General features: G+C 36.1%; 1 protein-coding gene across 19 annotated transcripts in view; it reads right to left on the bottom strand.

Annotated features, from left to right (window-relative positions):
* Positions 1–17,375, bottom strand: part of SOX5 (SRY-box transcription factor 5) — a 938,132-nt gene that overhangs the window by 271,061 nt on the left and 649,696 nt on the right. For all 19 annotated transcript variants that reach the window (XM_073222260.1, XM_073222259.1, XM_073222256.1 and 16 more), the window contains one exon: positions 16,355–16,565. In XM_073222260.1, coding sequence (XP_073078361.1) covers positions 16,355–16,565 — 211 coding nt within the window. The remainder of the gene's footprint in view (positions 1–16,354; positions 16,566–17,375) is intronic.

Below are 17,375 nucleotides of genomic sequence, written 5' to 3'. Positions count from 1 at the left end.
TCTAAGTTTTCAACAACCATTTATTAGATAATATTTCACAAGATTTCACATTGTTTGGAATTTAGATAAACCATTTCAAGGGCTCCTATTATGTATATATATTTCTCTATTTAATGTGATATAGGTTGAAACTTGCAAATATTTTTGAATGGAACATTTTAAACTGAGAAAGCAAAGGAAATCAGTCTGGAAATTAAAAATAAGGATTCTAAGTAAGGTTCACTCTGCTATTTGACTTAATATCTTTTTTGAACCCTAATTATAATATTCCTTCAGTGAAAATGATGTGCTAAAGAAAGCACAGCTTCCAATTATCTTGGGTCCTGTTGGTTTGTTCCTGAACCTTCCAAGGCACTGAATGGAGAAAAGACTTGAGTGAAACAAGGGGGCTGTCCTCGCACAGCCCAGAACAAGAAGGGCTAAACCGAAGTATCGAGAAGGTGAAACATGAACCAACACGTCTAATTCCTACCCCTCCTACTTTGCTCTTGGATGTTTGTCTCCCTGGGATTGGGAGTGTTGTATGAAGGCTGAAAACTGACCTCTCCTAGTCACACTATATTGATCTCAACATTGCAAACCCCCTGTCTATGTGCTTTTCTTCACCGGCACATGGTATCTTAACACTGGTGAAAAATAGTAGAGTGCCAGAGCAGGAACTGAAGCAAAAACAATGGAGTTAAAAAAAAATAATTCCAAAGAGAGGAGGGTACATTTTGCTTATTTATATGGCTTTCTGATGCCACGGCTTCCACATGACCCATGTCACACAGCGGTGTGGAAACCTTTCAGGCAGATTTCTACAAACAAAGCATAACTTCTCAGTAATGACAGGCCTAAGCAACAGAGACTTAATTCATCTTCAAATAGCAAATCAATTCTTATCTATTAGCGCACTAAATACAGCATAGGAGCTCAATAAACAAACATGCTCAATTACGGTCCATTTCCCCGCTACTGATCTCTGCAGTAAAAATGCCCGTGTGCTGAGCTCTACACTGCTACTATGTTAGCATGTGGGGAGGAGGCTCCATACAAACTAAATCAAGGTTCGGCGTTTCAGTGAAGTTTACATAAGGCCTGAGAACAAATGGTGTATTTCTTAGAAGGAGGTAATAAAGGTGATTTGTATAATATCTCACTTTCTACTTCTAATTAAGTTTAGAAATGAATTCTAAATCTAGAATTGGAAATCTAGTCTCTTTCCTATCCATTTCAAACCAAGCAGATAAAACTGTCTATCATGTTTCATAATCACCTGTACTTGTCATACTATTAGTAATAACGATCTTTAGAAAACACTTACATAGACCAATGGCAATAAAAAGAAAATGGCAAACAGAAAACTTTTTCTACACACACAAAACAAAAGGATAAAGTTCAAGAAAAGGTTCCTCACCCTTTTGCGGAACTGTCAAACAACTTCTATTGACCAGGAAAAGCACACAGTAAACACACCAAACAAAAGAAATGATGAAAGATGTATTTACTTTTTCAAGGCCTTTATTTTTCTTTCTGTTTCACATACACCTACACTGAACAGTCTGCATTGTGTTAATAAATAACCAGCAGCGACCTAAGTGGAGAGGGGAGGGGATTCTACGATGCTGTCAGGTACCAGACAGTTGCTCGGCACTGTTGATACAATTTTCTACGTGTGAGTTGTACGCCCACATAAAAAAAGAGAGCATGTAGGTTAGTGGATAGATCTTTTTAACTATCAGATATGATGGGAGGAAAGGAAGAAAAGTTGGGAACAGCAGTTAGTTTTTTGAAATTGTCCAACTTTCTCAGTTTGAGAAGGAACACATCCATTTTATGGACGTTGCCTCGCCAGAGTCATCTTTTACCAGATAACTTTCTGTGGTTATTTGGAAATATTCTAACCTATAACTCCAAACTCTTTTAACACTTAACATTTTATTTTTTCAAAATGTTTCCAAGTTGGCCGCAAGCCACATTATATATGTGCACATATACATATAAATTCAGATCAAATTAAGATATTCTGAATATTTTTTTTCTGTTTCTATTTAGTAAACAATAAAAAGCCTAAATATTATACATGAATTGTGACTAAAATCCAAACTCAGTGATCAGGGTGTTAGAGTTTACCTCATTTATGATGTTAAATGCACAAAACAAGAAAGCTACTGTGTTATGTCAATCTGAGACATTTTTCAATGTTTTGAGCTGACTTTTCATAAAAGTATGTCTTCGAGTACCCTGTGACAGCCTTCCCCAAAGCCATGAGAAAAGTCTAACATGCATGACATAGGCTAAGTCAAAAAATTATCAGAGGGATGTGAACTTTTTATGAGTTACTGCCTCATACGTGGTTTCTATAGGATATATACAATGACCTTGGACATAACTAATTGAAAAGATAGATGAATACATGCAGGCTTTCAAATTCAGTACCTAAAAGGATGGGTATTCATTCTGAATGGCACAACAGATCTTCCCCTAGGACATCAAAGCTCCATCATCTGCAAATGGGAGCCCAGAGCACGATCTGGTATCCAGAGTTTATCAACACGTAAGACAGGCTATCTTAATCAATCCAGATGTCCAGGTCAGATGCTCACTGTGTTGCCCCAGCCTCACGGCTCCCTCACCAATCCTGGCCACGTTTCCTGTTAACGTGAAGGGCAGCCAGAAAGGCTCACTGGGAGTCCTCGAGGTCTCAGAACTCTGGGAGCAGGTGGTAAAGGCAACTGTGAGTGAGCTCTCCACTGACTCTAGTGCCGTCCGTGCCTGCCCCACCAGCAGTGCCTATTAAAAAAAAAGACCACGCACCCACTAGAACTAAACCAAGCAGGCCTGTTTAATTAGGGTCTTTGCTTGATATCCACTTCTTCATGTTAAACATACAGCTACACAGGCCGAGGAGGTCTGATTAATTTTAATATGCACGGTCGTGACAAGTGCCTCAAGGGTAACTGAGTGAAAAACACACAGGCACAAACACACAAAGTCCTCCAGCTAGTCTAGTCTGACAAATCGGTGTCAGAAAAATGTTGTGTGTGTTCCCCAGATTAGAGCGTTACTATTCAGCAAGGGCCTGAACCTTTCCTGTGAGGGTAAAGAGGCCTCAGAAACAGGTGGCTGGCTCTCTGCTCTTGAATAAATGATATCTCCCAAAGCTCAGGCACATAAGCAACAAGAAGGGCTGGCACATTCCCCTAATGTTTATTTGTAAATGTACAGCCTGGGTCAATGGGTCTTTTTTAAGTGATCCAGGATTGAAATTTCAAAGTCTGCAACTGATGGTTTTCGTTAAAGACAAGAAAAAGAGGGGGATCTCATTTATCTGAAAGGTTTAGAAAATATCAGAAACGCTTGGGTGAAGAGATGTTTGGAATGATTTATACAGTCTTGTTCGTAGATAAACTCCTGTATGAGCAGGAATCATACAGAGCTCCTACATTAACAAAAAGCCACCTTAGAAAAGAATGCTGGCTTGATTGTTCACAGAGGATGAGCTTTAAGGACATAATCTTAACTATAATTACATTTTATTAACAAAAATACAAGTTCCAGTTAAGAAGAAAAAAATTCTTGGTTAAGTGGGTTTCTTGTATGGAGAACCCTGGATCTCAGCTCAGGGATCTAGCATTTTGGGTGCAGAAGACCCCCAAAGGCAATCGCTGAACCTTTAAGATCCGAGGCAGAAGGCCTTCCCAGAAAATATAAAATACTTTTCTATGCTTCCTGAAGTCCACAGTATCCAGATAAACTGCTATGATGGATACCACTCAAAAAGGACATGCCAGTGAATAAGTTTCACTTGAGCGCTGAAAAAAATTATAGGCCTTCAAACTCAGCTAACTCTGCAATAAAGTTAAAACACTTATTCGTGAAGAAACAGGCTTACTGCATTTGAGGGTGTCTTCTTGTCCTGACCTTTAAAAAATAAACTCTTTTCTTTATCATCATTTTATGAGTGTTGATTTCCATACAGTGGTGCCTTTGAAAAGGGTGCCTGGAGGTTAGACTGTAGCTTGCTCAACAAGAAGAGAGACGTTTTCCAGTGACAGGCTGCACAGATGAACACACAGCCACGATGCATTAGGAGTAACCTCCAACAGAGGAGGGAGTGTGAGGAACAAAACTTAAAAGGGCTCAATTGAAAAGTGCCCTTGTTTGTCCTTCAGTGGGACAGCACTTACAAAGCCTCTTCAACATGTACTTCGTCAAAAGGACAGTGCGTAACCAAACAAAAGCAACTCAAACCTCTGCCAATTAAAGTATCTTCAAGCTTTTCCCCCGATCCGCTCAATTTTTATTTTCCTCACTTCATCCAATGTGGTTTTAAAACAAGAATAAGTTCAAAGTGCCCTCTTCTTTGCCCAATTAATGGAATGCTTTGGAATTTTGAATTGAGAAAGCCAATCTCCATAATTTCCCTATAAAAACAGTAATTAAAAAGTTGGTAAAATTAGGGGTACATCTAAAATTCTATTGCAACTTGTCTGTTAATGTAATATGGTTCAATTTTATTTCTAAAGGACTGCTCAACAGCAGACATGTAAATTGTAAGAATAGGCATTGTCATTTATGATGTAAATTCAAATATCAAACATGCAATGCCAGTAGGGATGTTCATAAGGCCAAATCTCACATACCAGGGGCCTGTCTTTTCCACAGAAAAATTACATAGAGTGCTGTATGTAGCGCACTACAGATGAAAATATACTACTTATAAATCTGCTTTAGGATCCCTAAAATAAGTCTTGAAAAGAGGAGGAAATCTTTATATCCATTTATAGGATCTAATGGTTTTATATGTAAACACATTTACAATAAAAATTAAGAGGGCTTATAATTTAAAGAGTTTATAATAAAATTTATAAGTTAACACATAATTATTTCTAGGGAAAAAAGTACAGGTAAAATATCATAGATGGTGTAACTGGTTAAAGTGAGTTAGTTTTGACAGATGTGACAGATGTAAATATCAAAAAGATATATTATGCAATAATACTGACATATATTCTAAAGTTTTAATAGAGGATAATTCATGATCAGTAATTTATACTCTTTTTGTTTCATAAACATCTAGTTATAAACTTAAAAACTGTCTAAGCCAAATCCTACAAATGGTACAAATGGAGTTAAGTCAAAGTTTCTTCGGTATTTGCCACTGAGAATTCGTATTGCACGGCATAGTGTCAAAGTGATATCCACTTCAGTTTTTCCAACTATAAGAACAAACTTTCCCATTGTGTCTGAAAGGGGGGGAGAGAAAGAGGGAGGGGCGGGTGAGAGGGAGGGTGAGACTGAGAATAAACATCCCTGTACCTCCTTCACCAGGGTGTACCGTGGTGGTCTATGGTCTGTGGAGGACTCAGAGTGAAGGCTTGAGGGCTGCTATAATACGTACTTTTCCAAACCCAATTTCGTTATTTTTATTAGTTCTCACAAGAAGAAAGCTAACTCTTTTTGTGAAGTCTGTGCTAAAAGCAACGAACAGTTTCATGTATAGTAACACTGGTGACTGGTAATAGCTTGTGCCTTTTGAGTCTTATATAAAATTGTGAGCAAAGATTTTTCTGAAGACGTCTGGAAAAAATAAAAATTCCAGTTGTGGAAATAATGATAAAGTCCAGTTCTAGTTGAAACAAAATTTCACAAATAAAGGCAGTTTCTTACATATAAGGAGAACACTTATTATGGTCCAGTGATTTTGGAAGTGTGGGCGTCACACTCTGAGAAAGAACACTGACAGATAAGATGCTAAATAAAGCCAAGCATATGTGGGATCTGAAAGAGGACTACACACGCACACGCAGGCACACACACAAGGAATAAAAAGAAAAAAAGCAAAACAAGGGAAGGAAGGAAGAACAAATAAGCCACATAAAAGAAAGCAAAAATCTTGGAAAATTAGGAAATGCTTGGCCAAGGGAGCCATCTATTATATTTGTTCTCAGCACACATGCACCTTTATTGTTAAAATAATAATATAACAAATCCAACAATCCTGTTAAATTGCCTCCTCCAGTTTCCTCTGGGTCACAACTTGCAATTTCATCCGTATGAATTTAGAATATTTTTCTTTCTTTTTGAAAAGTAATTCTTCAGGTACAAAATTGCCTAACCGCATTTTATTTAAGGAAATTTATATAAGTAAACATCAAAGCAACTACGTATTTCCAGGATTTTTATGAAGGTTGTTTTTTGTTGTTGTTGTTATTTGTTGTCAATAATATATCCTAAATTTCCAGAATTTTGCAGATCTGAATCTGATTTTTTCAGTACATAAAAGCATCGTGGGAAAACACCACACTGGAAACTGTATAATGTATCAAGCTCGCCTAAAGTAACCATGTGTCTAACCAGCCAAGATGTAATAATGATAATAACTGGTACGTTTCCAAGTTGGTTATAATTTATAAAGTACTTTCATGTGCATTACCTCATTTGTTTCCTTCAACAACTCTCTGATGACAGTAGGACAGTTAGCATTGCCAACTGAGGACAAATATCCGTTATGTTAATACATTATAGCAACTTCAAGGCAAATAAATATAATGTTTTTTTACAATGAAAATAACAAGGTAGATGCTGAGTTTTATGCAAAGAAATCCTTATTTAAAATTAAAGACTGCATGTCCCCAAAATGTTGCAAAATAGATAAAATCACATTCCCAAATATTGCTAAATACTTGTAAGTTATCACCTCAAAATTGATCACAGACTAAAGTACACAGATGTTACATCATAATCACGTAATAACCAGCGGCAGAATCGGAACTAAAACCTAAACACTGACACACAGTCTAGTTCCTCTTTTTTATTCATGGATTCATTTCAAAGTCAGATAAAAACTATGGACTATGTCTCAAAAAATTCACAAATAAACACATTTTTATCAGTTTTTGTGTAATTTCCAGGATTTATAAGCCCTCTGAAGGAACTCATGAATTCTGGCTTTTGAAACTCTACCCTTTGAGGTAACACATCAGTTCTTAGAACAATGGATGGAACAGGGAGGCACTGAAAGAAATCAGTTACTTTTCTTTCACCACAGATTCCCCAAACATGAACACTGCGTGTGTGGTGGGGGAGGGAAGGGAGGCTGGGACGGGAAGAGGGTTATGGGTGGGAGACCCAACAACAAGCTGCCCCCTCTTGAGCCCATCACAGGATACGCGAGTTCTCTCTCCCATGCCTGCTCTATTCATCTAGAAAAGGGAGCTGGTCTCCATTATGTTGAAACACTATTAAGGAACCAGTTACAGCGCTGAATTCTGGAAACTATTCATAGATCGATCCAATTCACTTCTCACTTTGCCTGCAGCAGTAGAGGAGAATTATTATCTATGGCCACTACTCCATAGATAATGCCAACATATTTTCTTAGAGAAATGCACCATATTAGAGTCACTTAGAAGATTGACGTGAATATAAAGTTTTCATTATGGGTGTATTTTAGTTTTGCATTCTGGATCTTCTAATATCTAGTTTTGTGACTTAGGACAACACTTTAACCTCTAAGACATGGAAAGAGGTGAAAGTAATGATCTCAAAGATTCAATAGTGATGGGGGTGGGGGTATGCAAATGAAAAGAAGGTTGGAGAAGACAGGATCCATGAGATAAACAGGGAGGCTAAGGGAGAGTCTGAGTCAGACACAAAGAAAAGAGGACCTTGAAACAGAATAAAAAGACAAACGAAACCTAGTCAACCTGTAGGACAGTTTTAGCAAAGGCTACAAAATGTCAATTAGTGGTCTGACTGCCATCCACAGAGAAACAACCACCTACTAGGTGCCAAGCCCACCATTAGGAAGCAGGGAGGCGCAGGTAATTAAACCAAGCAATCGTCATTCACATACCTACTACCATAGAAGGAAGAAGGTAAATAAACAGTAATGACAATGGGGTAAGAACAAGTAGAGATAAGTTAGTGTTAGCAGTATAGACTAGGCCAAATTCTGACAGTGTTCAGAGAAGATGTTGAGTCTTATAAGGTGAAATAAAACCCGTTGGGTAGATATGACAGGCCATGACATTTAAGGGAAGTAAACAACATATGAAAGGCACTGTAGTATTAAAACTACGAAATGTTTAGACAACTACCTGCAGTTTGCTAGGATAGCATCAGAGTATGTACCTTAGAGAGTGATAGAAGGGTAAGGGGATAAAAAAGGACAAGTCAGATTACATATGGTCTTATATTTAATGCCGAGGAGTTTTGCAGAGGACAATAATTTTGTTCTAATTCTAGCTCCTCTATAGAAGAACATGAACAAGTCACTAAACCTCTGCTTTTCATATTTAAGATAAGAAATATGGCCAACTTCAGAGTTTTTAAGGGTAATGAGGTAGCTCACCTAACATCTGGCTGAAGAACCATATATTTGCTAAGGTCTTTCCTGTCCTTTTCCTAGGACAGCAATGGGGCAACATTGAAGCAGTATAAACATCCTTCGAATGTTTATTTCAAAAGTCAGATAAAGTGTGTTTATTTCAAAGTCAGATAAAAACTATGGACTATGTCTCAAAAAATTCACTCGAACAAGTGTGTTGAATATTTAGTATGTGCACTACACGCACACTGAAGGGCTTAACAAAGGGGGAGAAACTGACAGATCAATGCGATACTTATATTCCAGTGAGTAAGGGTAACAATGGAAGCAAGTTAACAGTTCTTGAAAAGATGAAAAAGTACAGAGAGTGTAAATAACTAGCAGCTTAAGACTTGGGAGAGATGAAGAACAGAGTTACAGATGGAGGGGACAGGAATCAAAGACCTGAGTTTTGTTTGTTGTGTTTCTAGGAGGAAGAGACACAAATATGTCTATAACCTGAGTGACCATTCCAAAGACATATTGAAGGTAACACAGACACTAATACAGAAAAGTTAAATAAAAGGTGTGTTGTAATCTTTGTATCTAGTAGGACTTTATTTTTTTTATTTTTATTTTTATTTTTTTGAGAGGGCATCTCTGATATTTATTGATCAAATGGTTGTTAACAACAATAAAATTCTGTATAGGGGGGTCAATGCTCAATGCACAATCATTAATCCATCTCAAGTAGTAGGACTTTATTTTAAATGAGATATCTAAAGTTCTCAAGGTAAAAATTATTTTCACCTGTATTGTTAATGAACCAAAGGTCTGAATGAACATCAGGTTAGCCTGACACTGTCCCCTAAACTTAAATGCTAGTCTAGATTTGTACCTCATCCCTCGCTACTAGAACTTGAGACCAGGATATTTGTGGATACCTGATTGTCTTGGCATTGTTTAGCTAAATTAGGATATCTGGTTGCCTTAGATTTAATCAAATTTAATTAACTAGTGAAATACTCAAAGCAATGTGGGGACATTATTTTCTAAAACATCAGGAAAAAGAGGATAAAGAATATATGAACACGTGATGTAACTGAACAGGGGAAAGAAAAGAACCTGCGCCTGTAGGATGTGAACTGGATTCTTGTTTGGGCTTGAACAACAACTTGCTGTGTGATCTTGGGCACATCTCCGCCTCAGTCTCTCTCTCAAAAATGAGAATAGGGGCCTAAAATGTGTCTACATGTCATTCCAGTTCTGAATTTCTATTATTCTACAACTGTTTTGCTCCCAGATATTTTTCTAAAGCAAATTTTTATTACGATGCCCTCCAAGGCATTTTTTTTTTGAGCCCTTTAAATTTAAACTGGTTAAACTGAGTTGATTTTCAATTAAAAACTTTCTGGAAATTTGATCACCACTGAAAGAGGCATCAGGAACTTACTTTAGTAGAAAAGTATTGAGTACTACCTTATTATTCACTATTTCAAAGGAATGTAGGCACATCTCTGCTGAAGAGTAACATTAAACTGGTACTGGCAAAATTCCTAATTGGAAGAAACAGGGTAACTAGTGGTTAAAGGCCTGGATTCTAGTTTATGGATGACTTCAGTTTGAATACTGACACTTAGTCATTCTGTGACATTTAATCATAGTTTCCTCATCTGAAAATAGAGATAATAAGAATCAGAATATTTGTTAGTTCATGTGAATGGCACTTTCTGAAATTGCAACCTTGATACACAGCAGCCCAGTGTCAGGGTTATAAGGTTTATGTAAAGATTAAACGAAGTGTTTCATATAAATGAAATGAAACTATAGTTAACACATGATACGCACTTAATATATGCTGTCTCCCCCCATATATTATTAGTTAATCGATGTCTTCATACAGGAATTTGTGTCATATTATGATATAAAACTTCATTGTTATTCTTAATTGCTAAGTCTAATAGCTAAAGATTAATAGATAAAGCTTAGTTACTAACAAATATAATGTATCTGTATTACATAAACCAGATATTCTGAACTGTGAATTTACTGTGAAGTCTGGTTTTAGATGAATTACATGAAACCAGACAAATAAGAATCTTTAGCACCGGATCTTTTTGAGTCATGCAGACAAAAATTCGGATGGAGAAGATACAAACAAAAATGCATCCCTATATTTTTCTCCTACTTATCATTTTTAAATATTTAATTAATTGCTTGAGAAAACAAGTTAGCTGCAATAAAAGAGAGTCATTTTTTTCTTTTACCCATATGCAAACCTAATTTTTTTTCTAACCACTTCACCTCAGTGGCCTCCTTTCGCATGGACACCACATTCTCTTCTAACTTTTGAATTTCTGTTAGTTTGCTGTTGGCAGGGATAAGGTCAAAAACAACACGGACTTTCTACTGAAATCTGTTTTCCCCCCTCCATGAGAGGAAGCAAAGGCATGAATATGGCACCCTCATAATGATTAAGCTGGGGCTTAATGAAATTTTCATCACAACCTGCTGTTCATTTTAATGGCCTTTGAAAAACAATAGAAAAAAATAGCTTGGGGGAAGAAGAGATTTTTCTGTGGCATGTATTTGTGAGCTTAGCATTTAGTTCCATTTATCCTACTATCTCTGTTCCCCTAATCCCTGTATCGCTGCTCTCCTCACAAAGCCATAACAATGCTTTGTAGCTTTTTTGTGTATAAGTTTAACAGTCCGTTTCTTAAATTTATTCCCATTTTATTCTTTTGATGCTACAGTGCATCACAGGGCTACAGCTCACTTGTTTATCTGTGCAGTTGCATCATCCTGGTGCTCAGATGATGTCAGCTGCTGGTGTCCATTCTCACGTCCATCCATACCTCTGAGTAATGGAGTCTTTAAAGCCAACGTAACTTTCCACTTGCTGTTGAGACCTTTACACATCTCCCTAGATACATTTCTCCATTTTTCTCTCTTTGCAGTTTAAAAAAAAAAACATAGAAATTTCCTTCCACATTCTATTGCTTTTCTAGGATACAATTGCCTGCTTTGGTATTATATATTTTTCTTGGTGATTAAGATCATCACTTTATTCCAATATATAAATCGCACCTGGATATATCTCTCAATTGTTGTAGTTATTAAAGGAACATTCTTGCCATGGCAATTTTCTTTATCAATAAGAGTGAATCTATTTACACTTATGAGTACTCAAAGCACATGTCTAGGAGTCTTGTATACATAAACACACATGCATTTTAGAGGTTCTGTATTCATACAGAAGTTATCTTTCTGGAGCTCAGGCTTTTAAATGCTTGCCATGTTCAATTTATATTACTGTCTTCTGTAAAGACTGTCTCTGTTTTCTTTATATCATTCATTAGCAAGTCAATCGAGCTGGGGAAAAATGCAAAGAAAAGGTTGTGGGAAACACAATAACAAAAACAGTCTAATGTCTACATATAACAGCAATGCTTCTGCATGTCAATTATTCCTTGTACAGATGCTCTATCTCTGCACTTTTACCTGTGTAGCTGTTACCAGATACTACATTTTTACCCTAGTTTCCAAAACTTCTAAATGTCACCTGCTAAGCAAATTGGGGTCACTCTCCTGCCCTTTTTTCTGTTAGGGATTATTCATTTGGCTTTAGTATATAATACACTTCTGAAGAGTTGCATTCACATAATGTTGGCTTCACATGATACATTGGGAGAATACCAAGGTCATATACCAAATTTCCATGGAGGACATCATCTAAAGATAACCCCTTTCAAAAAAAAAAAAAGAAACTACTTTGTAATCCAATACATATCACCACAGTGATGGTTCTTCTAGACCTTAGTCTTGAACCACGAACACATCTCAAACAAAAATCCATTAAATGTGAGAGAAACACTTCCCAACTCAGTCTATGAAGACAATATTATACTACATATAAGAAAACCTACTGAGCAATATCTCTCATGAACATAGATGCAAAAATCCTCAATGAAATACTCATTTTTCAGATGGAAAAATCCAATCCAACAATAGAGTTAAAAACCCATAAATCAGAACAAAGTGGAATCCAAGCTTGCGTAGATGGTTCAACATTCAAAAAGAACATCACATGAATAGGCTAGAGGAGAAAAAAACACGGCATATCAATAGGTACAGAAAATACACTCGACAAATTCTAATAACCATTCATGACAAGAACTCTCAGCAAATTAACAATAGAAGGGTAAAGAATATCTCCAGTAAAACTACAGCTAATATATTTAATGATAAGACCTAGATGCTTTCCCCTTATGATAAAAAAACAAGGCAAGGATGTTTCTTCTTTCCACTCTTATTCAACATTATACTGTTAAGTCAGCTAATAAGACAAGAAAAGGAAATAAAATAATTAGATCTTGGAAAGGAAGAAATAAAACTGTTTTCATTTGCAAATGACATGACCGTCTATGCAGAAAATCCTAAATAATCAACAGAAACTCCTGGAGCTAATAAGCAAGTATAGCAAATAACTCTTAAAACTAAATAATAAAAAAATAATAATTGGGCAGATTTAAATAGACACAAAGAACATATACAAATGGCAAATAAGTATATGAAAATATGCTCTACATGAGATATCATTAGCAAATTGCAAGTTAAAATAACTGAGATATCACTACAAACCAATTTTTGTGGATAAAATTAAAAAAAAACTGACAACGTCAAATGCTAGGGAGGATGTGGAGCAACAGGAACTTATATTCACAGCAAAATCCCATAGCCATTTTGGAAGACAGTTTAGTAGTTTCTTACAAAGCTAAGAATAATCTTAGCATTTATTTCAGCAATCACAGTCCCAGTTGAGCTGAAAACATGACTGTAGAAAACCCTGGACATAAATATTTATAGAAGCTTTATTCATAATAACCAAACACTGGAAACAACTAAGATGTCATTTGATAGGTGAATGGATAAACACTCTGTGGTAATCTGTACAATGGTATTTTATTCAGTGCTAAAAATAAATGATCAAGCCTTGAACAGATATGAAAGAACTTCAAACGCACACTGCTAAGTGAAGGAAGTCAGTTTGAAAAGCTACACCCTGTATGATTTCCATTATATGACATTCCAGAAAAGGTGAACTAGAGAGATAATAGATCAGTGACTGAGATTCTATGGGATGGAAGGATAAACAGATGAAGCACAAGGGTTTTTTAAGGTTTTAAAACTGTCCTGAACAATGAATAGTGTAATGGTGGATGAGCGACAATATGCATTTGTCAAAACACGAAGAAATGTACTACAAAAAGACTGATCCTTAATGTAAGGAGATTTTATAAAAATCACTTATGCATTTGAAAAATACCAGGAAAAAATACAGAAAGAATTTAACTGTATTACAAACGTACAACAAAATACCTCACTGCATGAGGCTGAGAGAAGTAAGTCATCTAAGTAATTTTGGAAATGCATACAATGTATAAAACTAAAGGCAAAAGGAACTGCGCGTAAGCACTCTACTCTATTGATAAAAGATGTTTCCCATGGCAGTACCAGATAATAATTTGGATACTATTACAGATGTACATTGGGACTGAACAGTAAGTAAATGGACAGCAAATAATAGGATTTAGATTTCTCACAGAGTGGGAATGTACACAAGGGATGAAGCTAGAATGATTCATGTGGACATGAATTACTGTTGTAGACATTAGCAAGAATTCATGTTCAGCTTAATATAAATATACATAGTCAAACATAGAAATATTTCTAGTTTTATGTATATATTTGACTAGTATTCATACATATCTTTTTGCTTTGTCGGCTGAGAGGCAAAGAGTACACCTTGTATCAGGATCTAGCTTTCTAGAACCATTCTCCAATAAAAGAAACCAGGGATGATTCTAAGACTGGAGCAGGAAATATACAACAGGAGCCCACAGCATCTTACAGTGCTGGAAATTTAATAAGTGTTCAAAGAAATTACCCACAATCACAGTGGTACGTCAAAGGGGCATAGAAGTCAACAGGGAGAATCTCTCATGGCCAAAGCTGGAACTATTTAAACAACAAACTAAAGTAGAACTGAATGATAACTCAAAGTTTAAAATACCCATGAGTTCAAACTAACATAGATAAAGGATAGAATACATTAATAAATAGTGGAGAAGAGGCTAATCTCCTGTGCAGAAGAATTTCAAATCAGTTATATGGAGAGCCCACATCAAAGAAGGGAGAGCATAACTCCCTACTCCTTAAATATGGGTTGTGCATAGCACCTTCCTTCCAAAGACTATGGTACGGAAAGGGGGCAGGAAGTAACTTTACAGTGGAGAAACCTGACAAGTACTAGTATCAGCCAGGTGATCAGGGTCAGTATCAATATTCATAAATCACGTAGAAAGTATGTGCCCTAGATAGGACGTGACAAAAATGGTATTTGTAACCTCTGTGGTCTTCCTTCCATAGCCCCTAAGCCCATTTTTATTAAAAGAAAACCATCACACATATTCTAATAGGGGAGCCCTCTGCAATTTACCTAAACAGTAGTCCTCAATCTATCAAGGTTATCAAAAACAAGGCCAGTCTGAAAAACTGTCAATCCAAGAAGACATGACAGCTACATGTAATGTGCTATCCTTGCTGACATCCTTGAATATAAAAAGCACACTTAGTGAGAACTAAAGGTATCCGAATGAACTATGGACTTTAATTAATAATAATGAATCACAGCATAAGAGATGCATAATTTCTTTAAAAGCATAAAGTTAATCATGCAAAATGAATGGAACATGTAAAAATAAAGGTAAGAAGGAAATCTACCGTAAGCTGAGATGTTACATCAGAAAGCTACAAATTTGGGTGCTTTTTATATTCTTCTTAATTTTTCTAGGTTTTTAAAACAATTCTTAAATAAGAAGATAGTATTTTTAATATCAAGAAAAATTCCAGCATATTGCAAAAAATGTGTTTGGGTCCTCCTCAAAACCTCATTTTTATCTCCATGCAGATGAGAGCCAAAATCTTTGGCTGATTACATTATCTCTAAAAGTCTTTCCAACTGTAAGATTATGTGAATTACATAAATTATAACTAAAATCCATGTCCCAACTATGCATCTGGTAGGGACCCAGAAATATTTAATTACTATATGACTCTCAAATAGACTGGTTAAATATACTCATAATGTACTTGTGCTAAATATACTCATAATTTACCAGTGTCCTAACAACAGACCAGAAATGAGCTCAAAAGATGTCAAGCGCATCTTTTTATGTCACTTTTTTGTTTGTTTGTTTGAAATTTCCATCTGACTTTTAAAAAGAAGGCATGTTCTTGCGTGCAATGTGGCATCCATGCTTAGGATGAATATAGGTCTAAGTAGGAGTTAGTTAGCATCAGTAATATAAAGGACAACCATCAGTTATGCATAAGTTATAAAATTTGCATCCGTTGTTTGACTTGTTTGCTTTAAGATGAGTCCATGTGCATATCACCTGTAGGTTACTATCAGTGACTATTAAAGACATTTAGAAAATGAAATCTTAAAAGAAAGGCATCTTTGAATTTAGACAAATGGAAACTTCAGAATAACTAAGAGGGAATTATGGTTTTTTAAATATACAGTAGGCCTAACCTTATTAATTTTGGAATCTGTACAAGAAACAGAGCTCACAGTCAAGGTAGCATAAGATGCACTTATGTAAAAAGATTATAAAATGTAACAAAATTGTAAAATGGCCTTGGGGAAAAATTTGGAGATGAACAAACTGGATTGCAGATACTTGGCACGTAGGTGGGGACTATTTCGGGCTCTGCTGCCACATTCTATTCTCGAATCTTTAAGTTTTGCTCAACCGCAATTTACCCATGTGTGAAAACAAGGACGACATTACAACAGAAATGAACGATTAAAAACATTGGGATAGACATACTTAAATAAACCTAAAAAAAATTCTATCCATATTCACAGTGTGAGGTTTCCATTTTGCCCAATCTAACTGAGCATAGGTCAAGTAAAGAGAACTCGAAGTTAGAATCAAAATGCTAAAATCAGGAGATGGCAACAACTTTGCTTTCTCTTCCAGCCTTTACCTTCAGGCTCATTTTTGATGAGCTCTTCCATTTTCCTCTGCTTCAAGGTATCGACAACGTCCGCTAAGCTGCCTTTGCGCCGTTCGGGGGTTCCCAGCGCTGTGCTGGACAAGGACTCGCCGCTCTGTCGCCCACCTTCTTCTGCCTTCTGAGGTGAGGTAGATGAGTTGTGTGGGGCAAATGAAGACATAACTTTATTGCCATCAACTTCCTGAAAGAGGAGGCAAAGAAAATAATTGTTTAAAATTCAGTAAGCTTTTTTTTTCACATTGGTATGTGACTCAATCAACCGAGACATTCAGAAGAGAAATATCCCTCTGTAAGGCCAAAAGGAATGAAGAAATTTCAAAAAGAACACATTAACTTTACAGGCTAGGGCTAGAACGAGTCAAAGATCAATTCATAGGAGACATACAAATACGGAGATTCTCTCCCTTAGACTGAGTCCAAATGGCAACAGAGCCTATGTGAAACTTGCATTGATTAGACTGGCTCATTTTTCTGCTTTGTTTAAAAGTCTTCTCTTTTCCTATGGACATTAAATGTAGTGGTCATCTGTATTAAACTTTTTAAGACACTGTAATGTTTAAACAAATAACACTATATATAATTTAATTTTCATTTTAAGTAGCTGCCTCTTCTTGGCTGTACTTCTGGTTAAATATTGAGCCCCTTTTAATTTTCACCTCCCCCTCCTGCCTTTCCGAAAGCGTCACCCACACAGATGATCTTGACATCAGATAGGAATATTACAAGTTCATTTCTGCTTATGCTGAAAATATTTCCAATTCCAGTTGTTATCTGAAGCACTGTTTCTGTCATAATCTTTGCTATTTTGCACTTTAAGCCTCATTTGCCCTATAAGATAAAGTTTCTGGCAGTCTTTGTCTCTTCATAATTGTGTGTATGAAAATAATTTGTTCTGTAATTCTAAAATTTACACATTTTTTGGTATTCCTTTTGTCATTATTTTCCCCACAAATGCTAGCACAACTCTGGAACTCTTTATAATATTTGGGGT

This window comes from Manis javanica, chromosome 15 (genome assembly GCF_040802235.1).
Source record: "Manis javanica isolate MJ-LG chromosome 15, MJ_LKY, whole genome shotgun sequence".
Lineage (NCBI taxonomy): Eukaryota > Metazoa > Chordata > Mammalia > Pholidota > Manidae > Manis > Manis javanica.
Note: the sequence above shows the minus strand (reverse complement) of the source record. Positions and strands in the feature narration are given on the sequence as shown.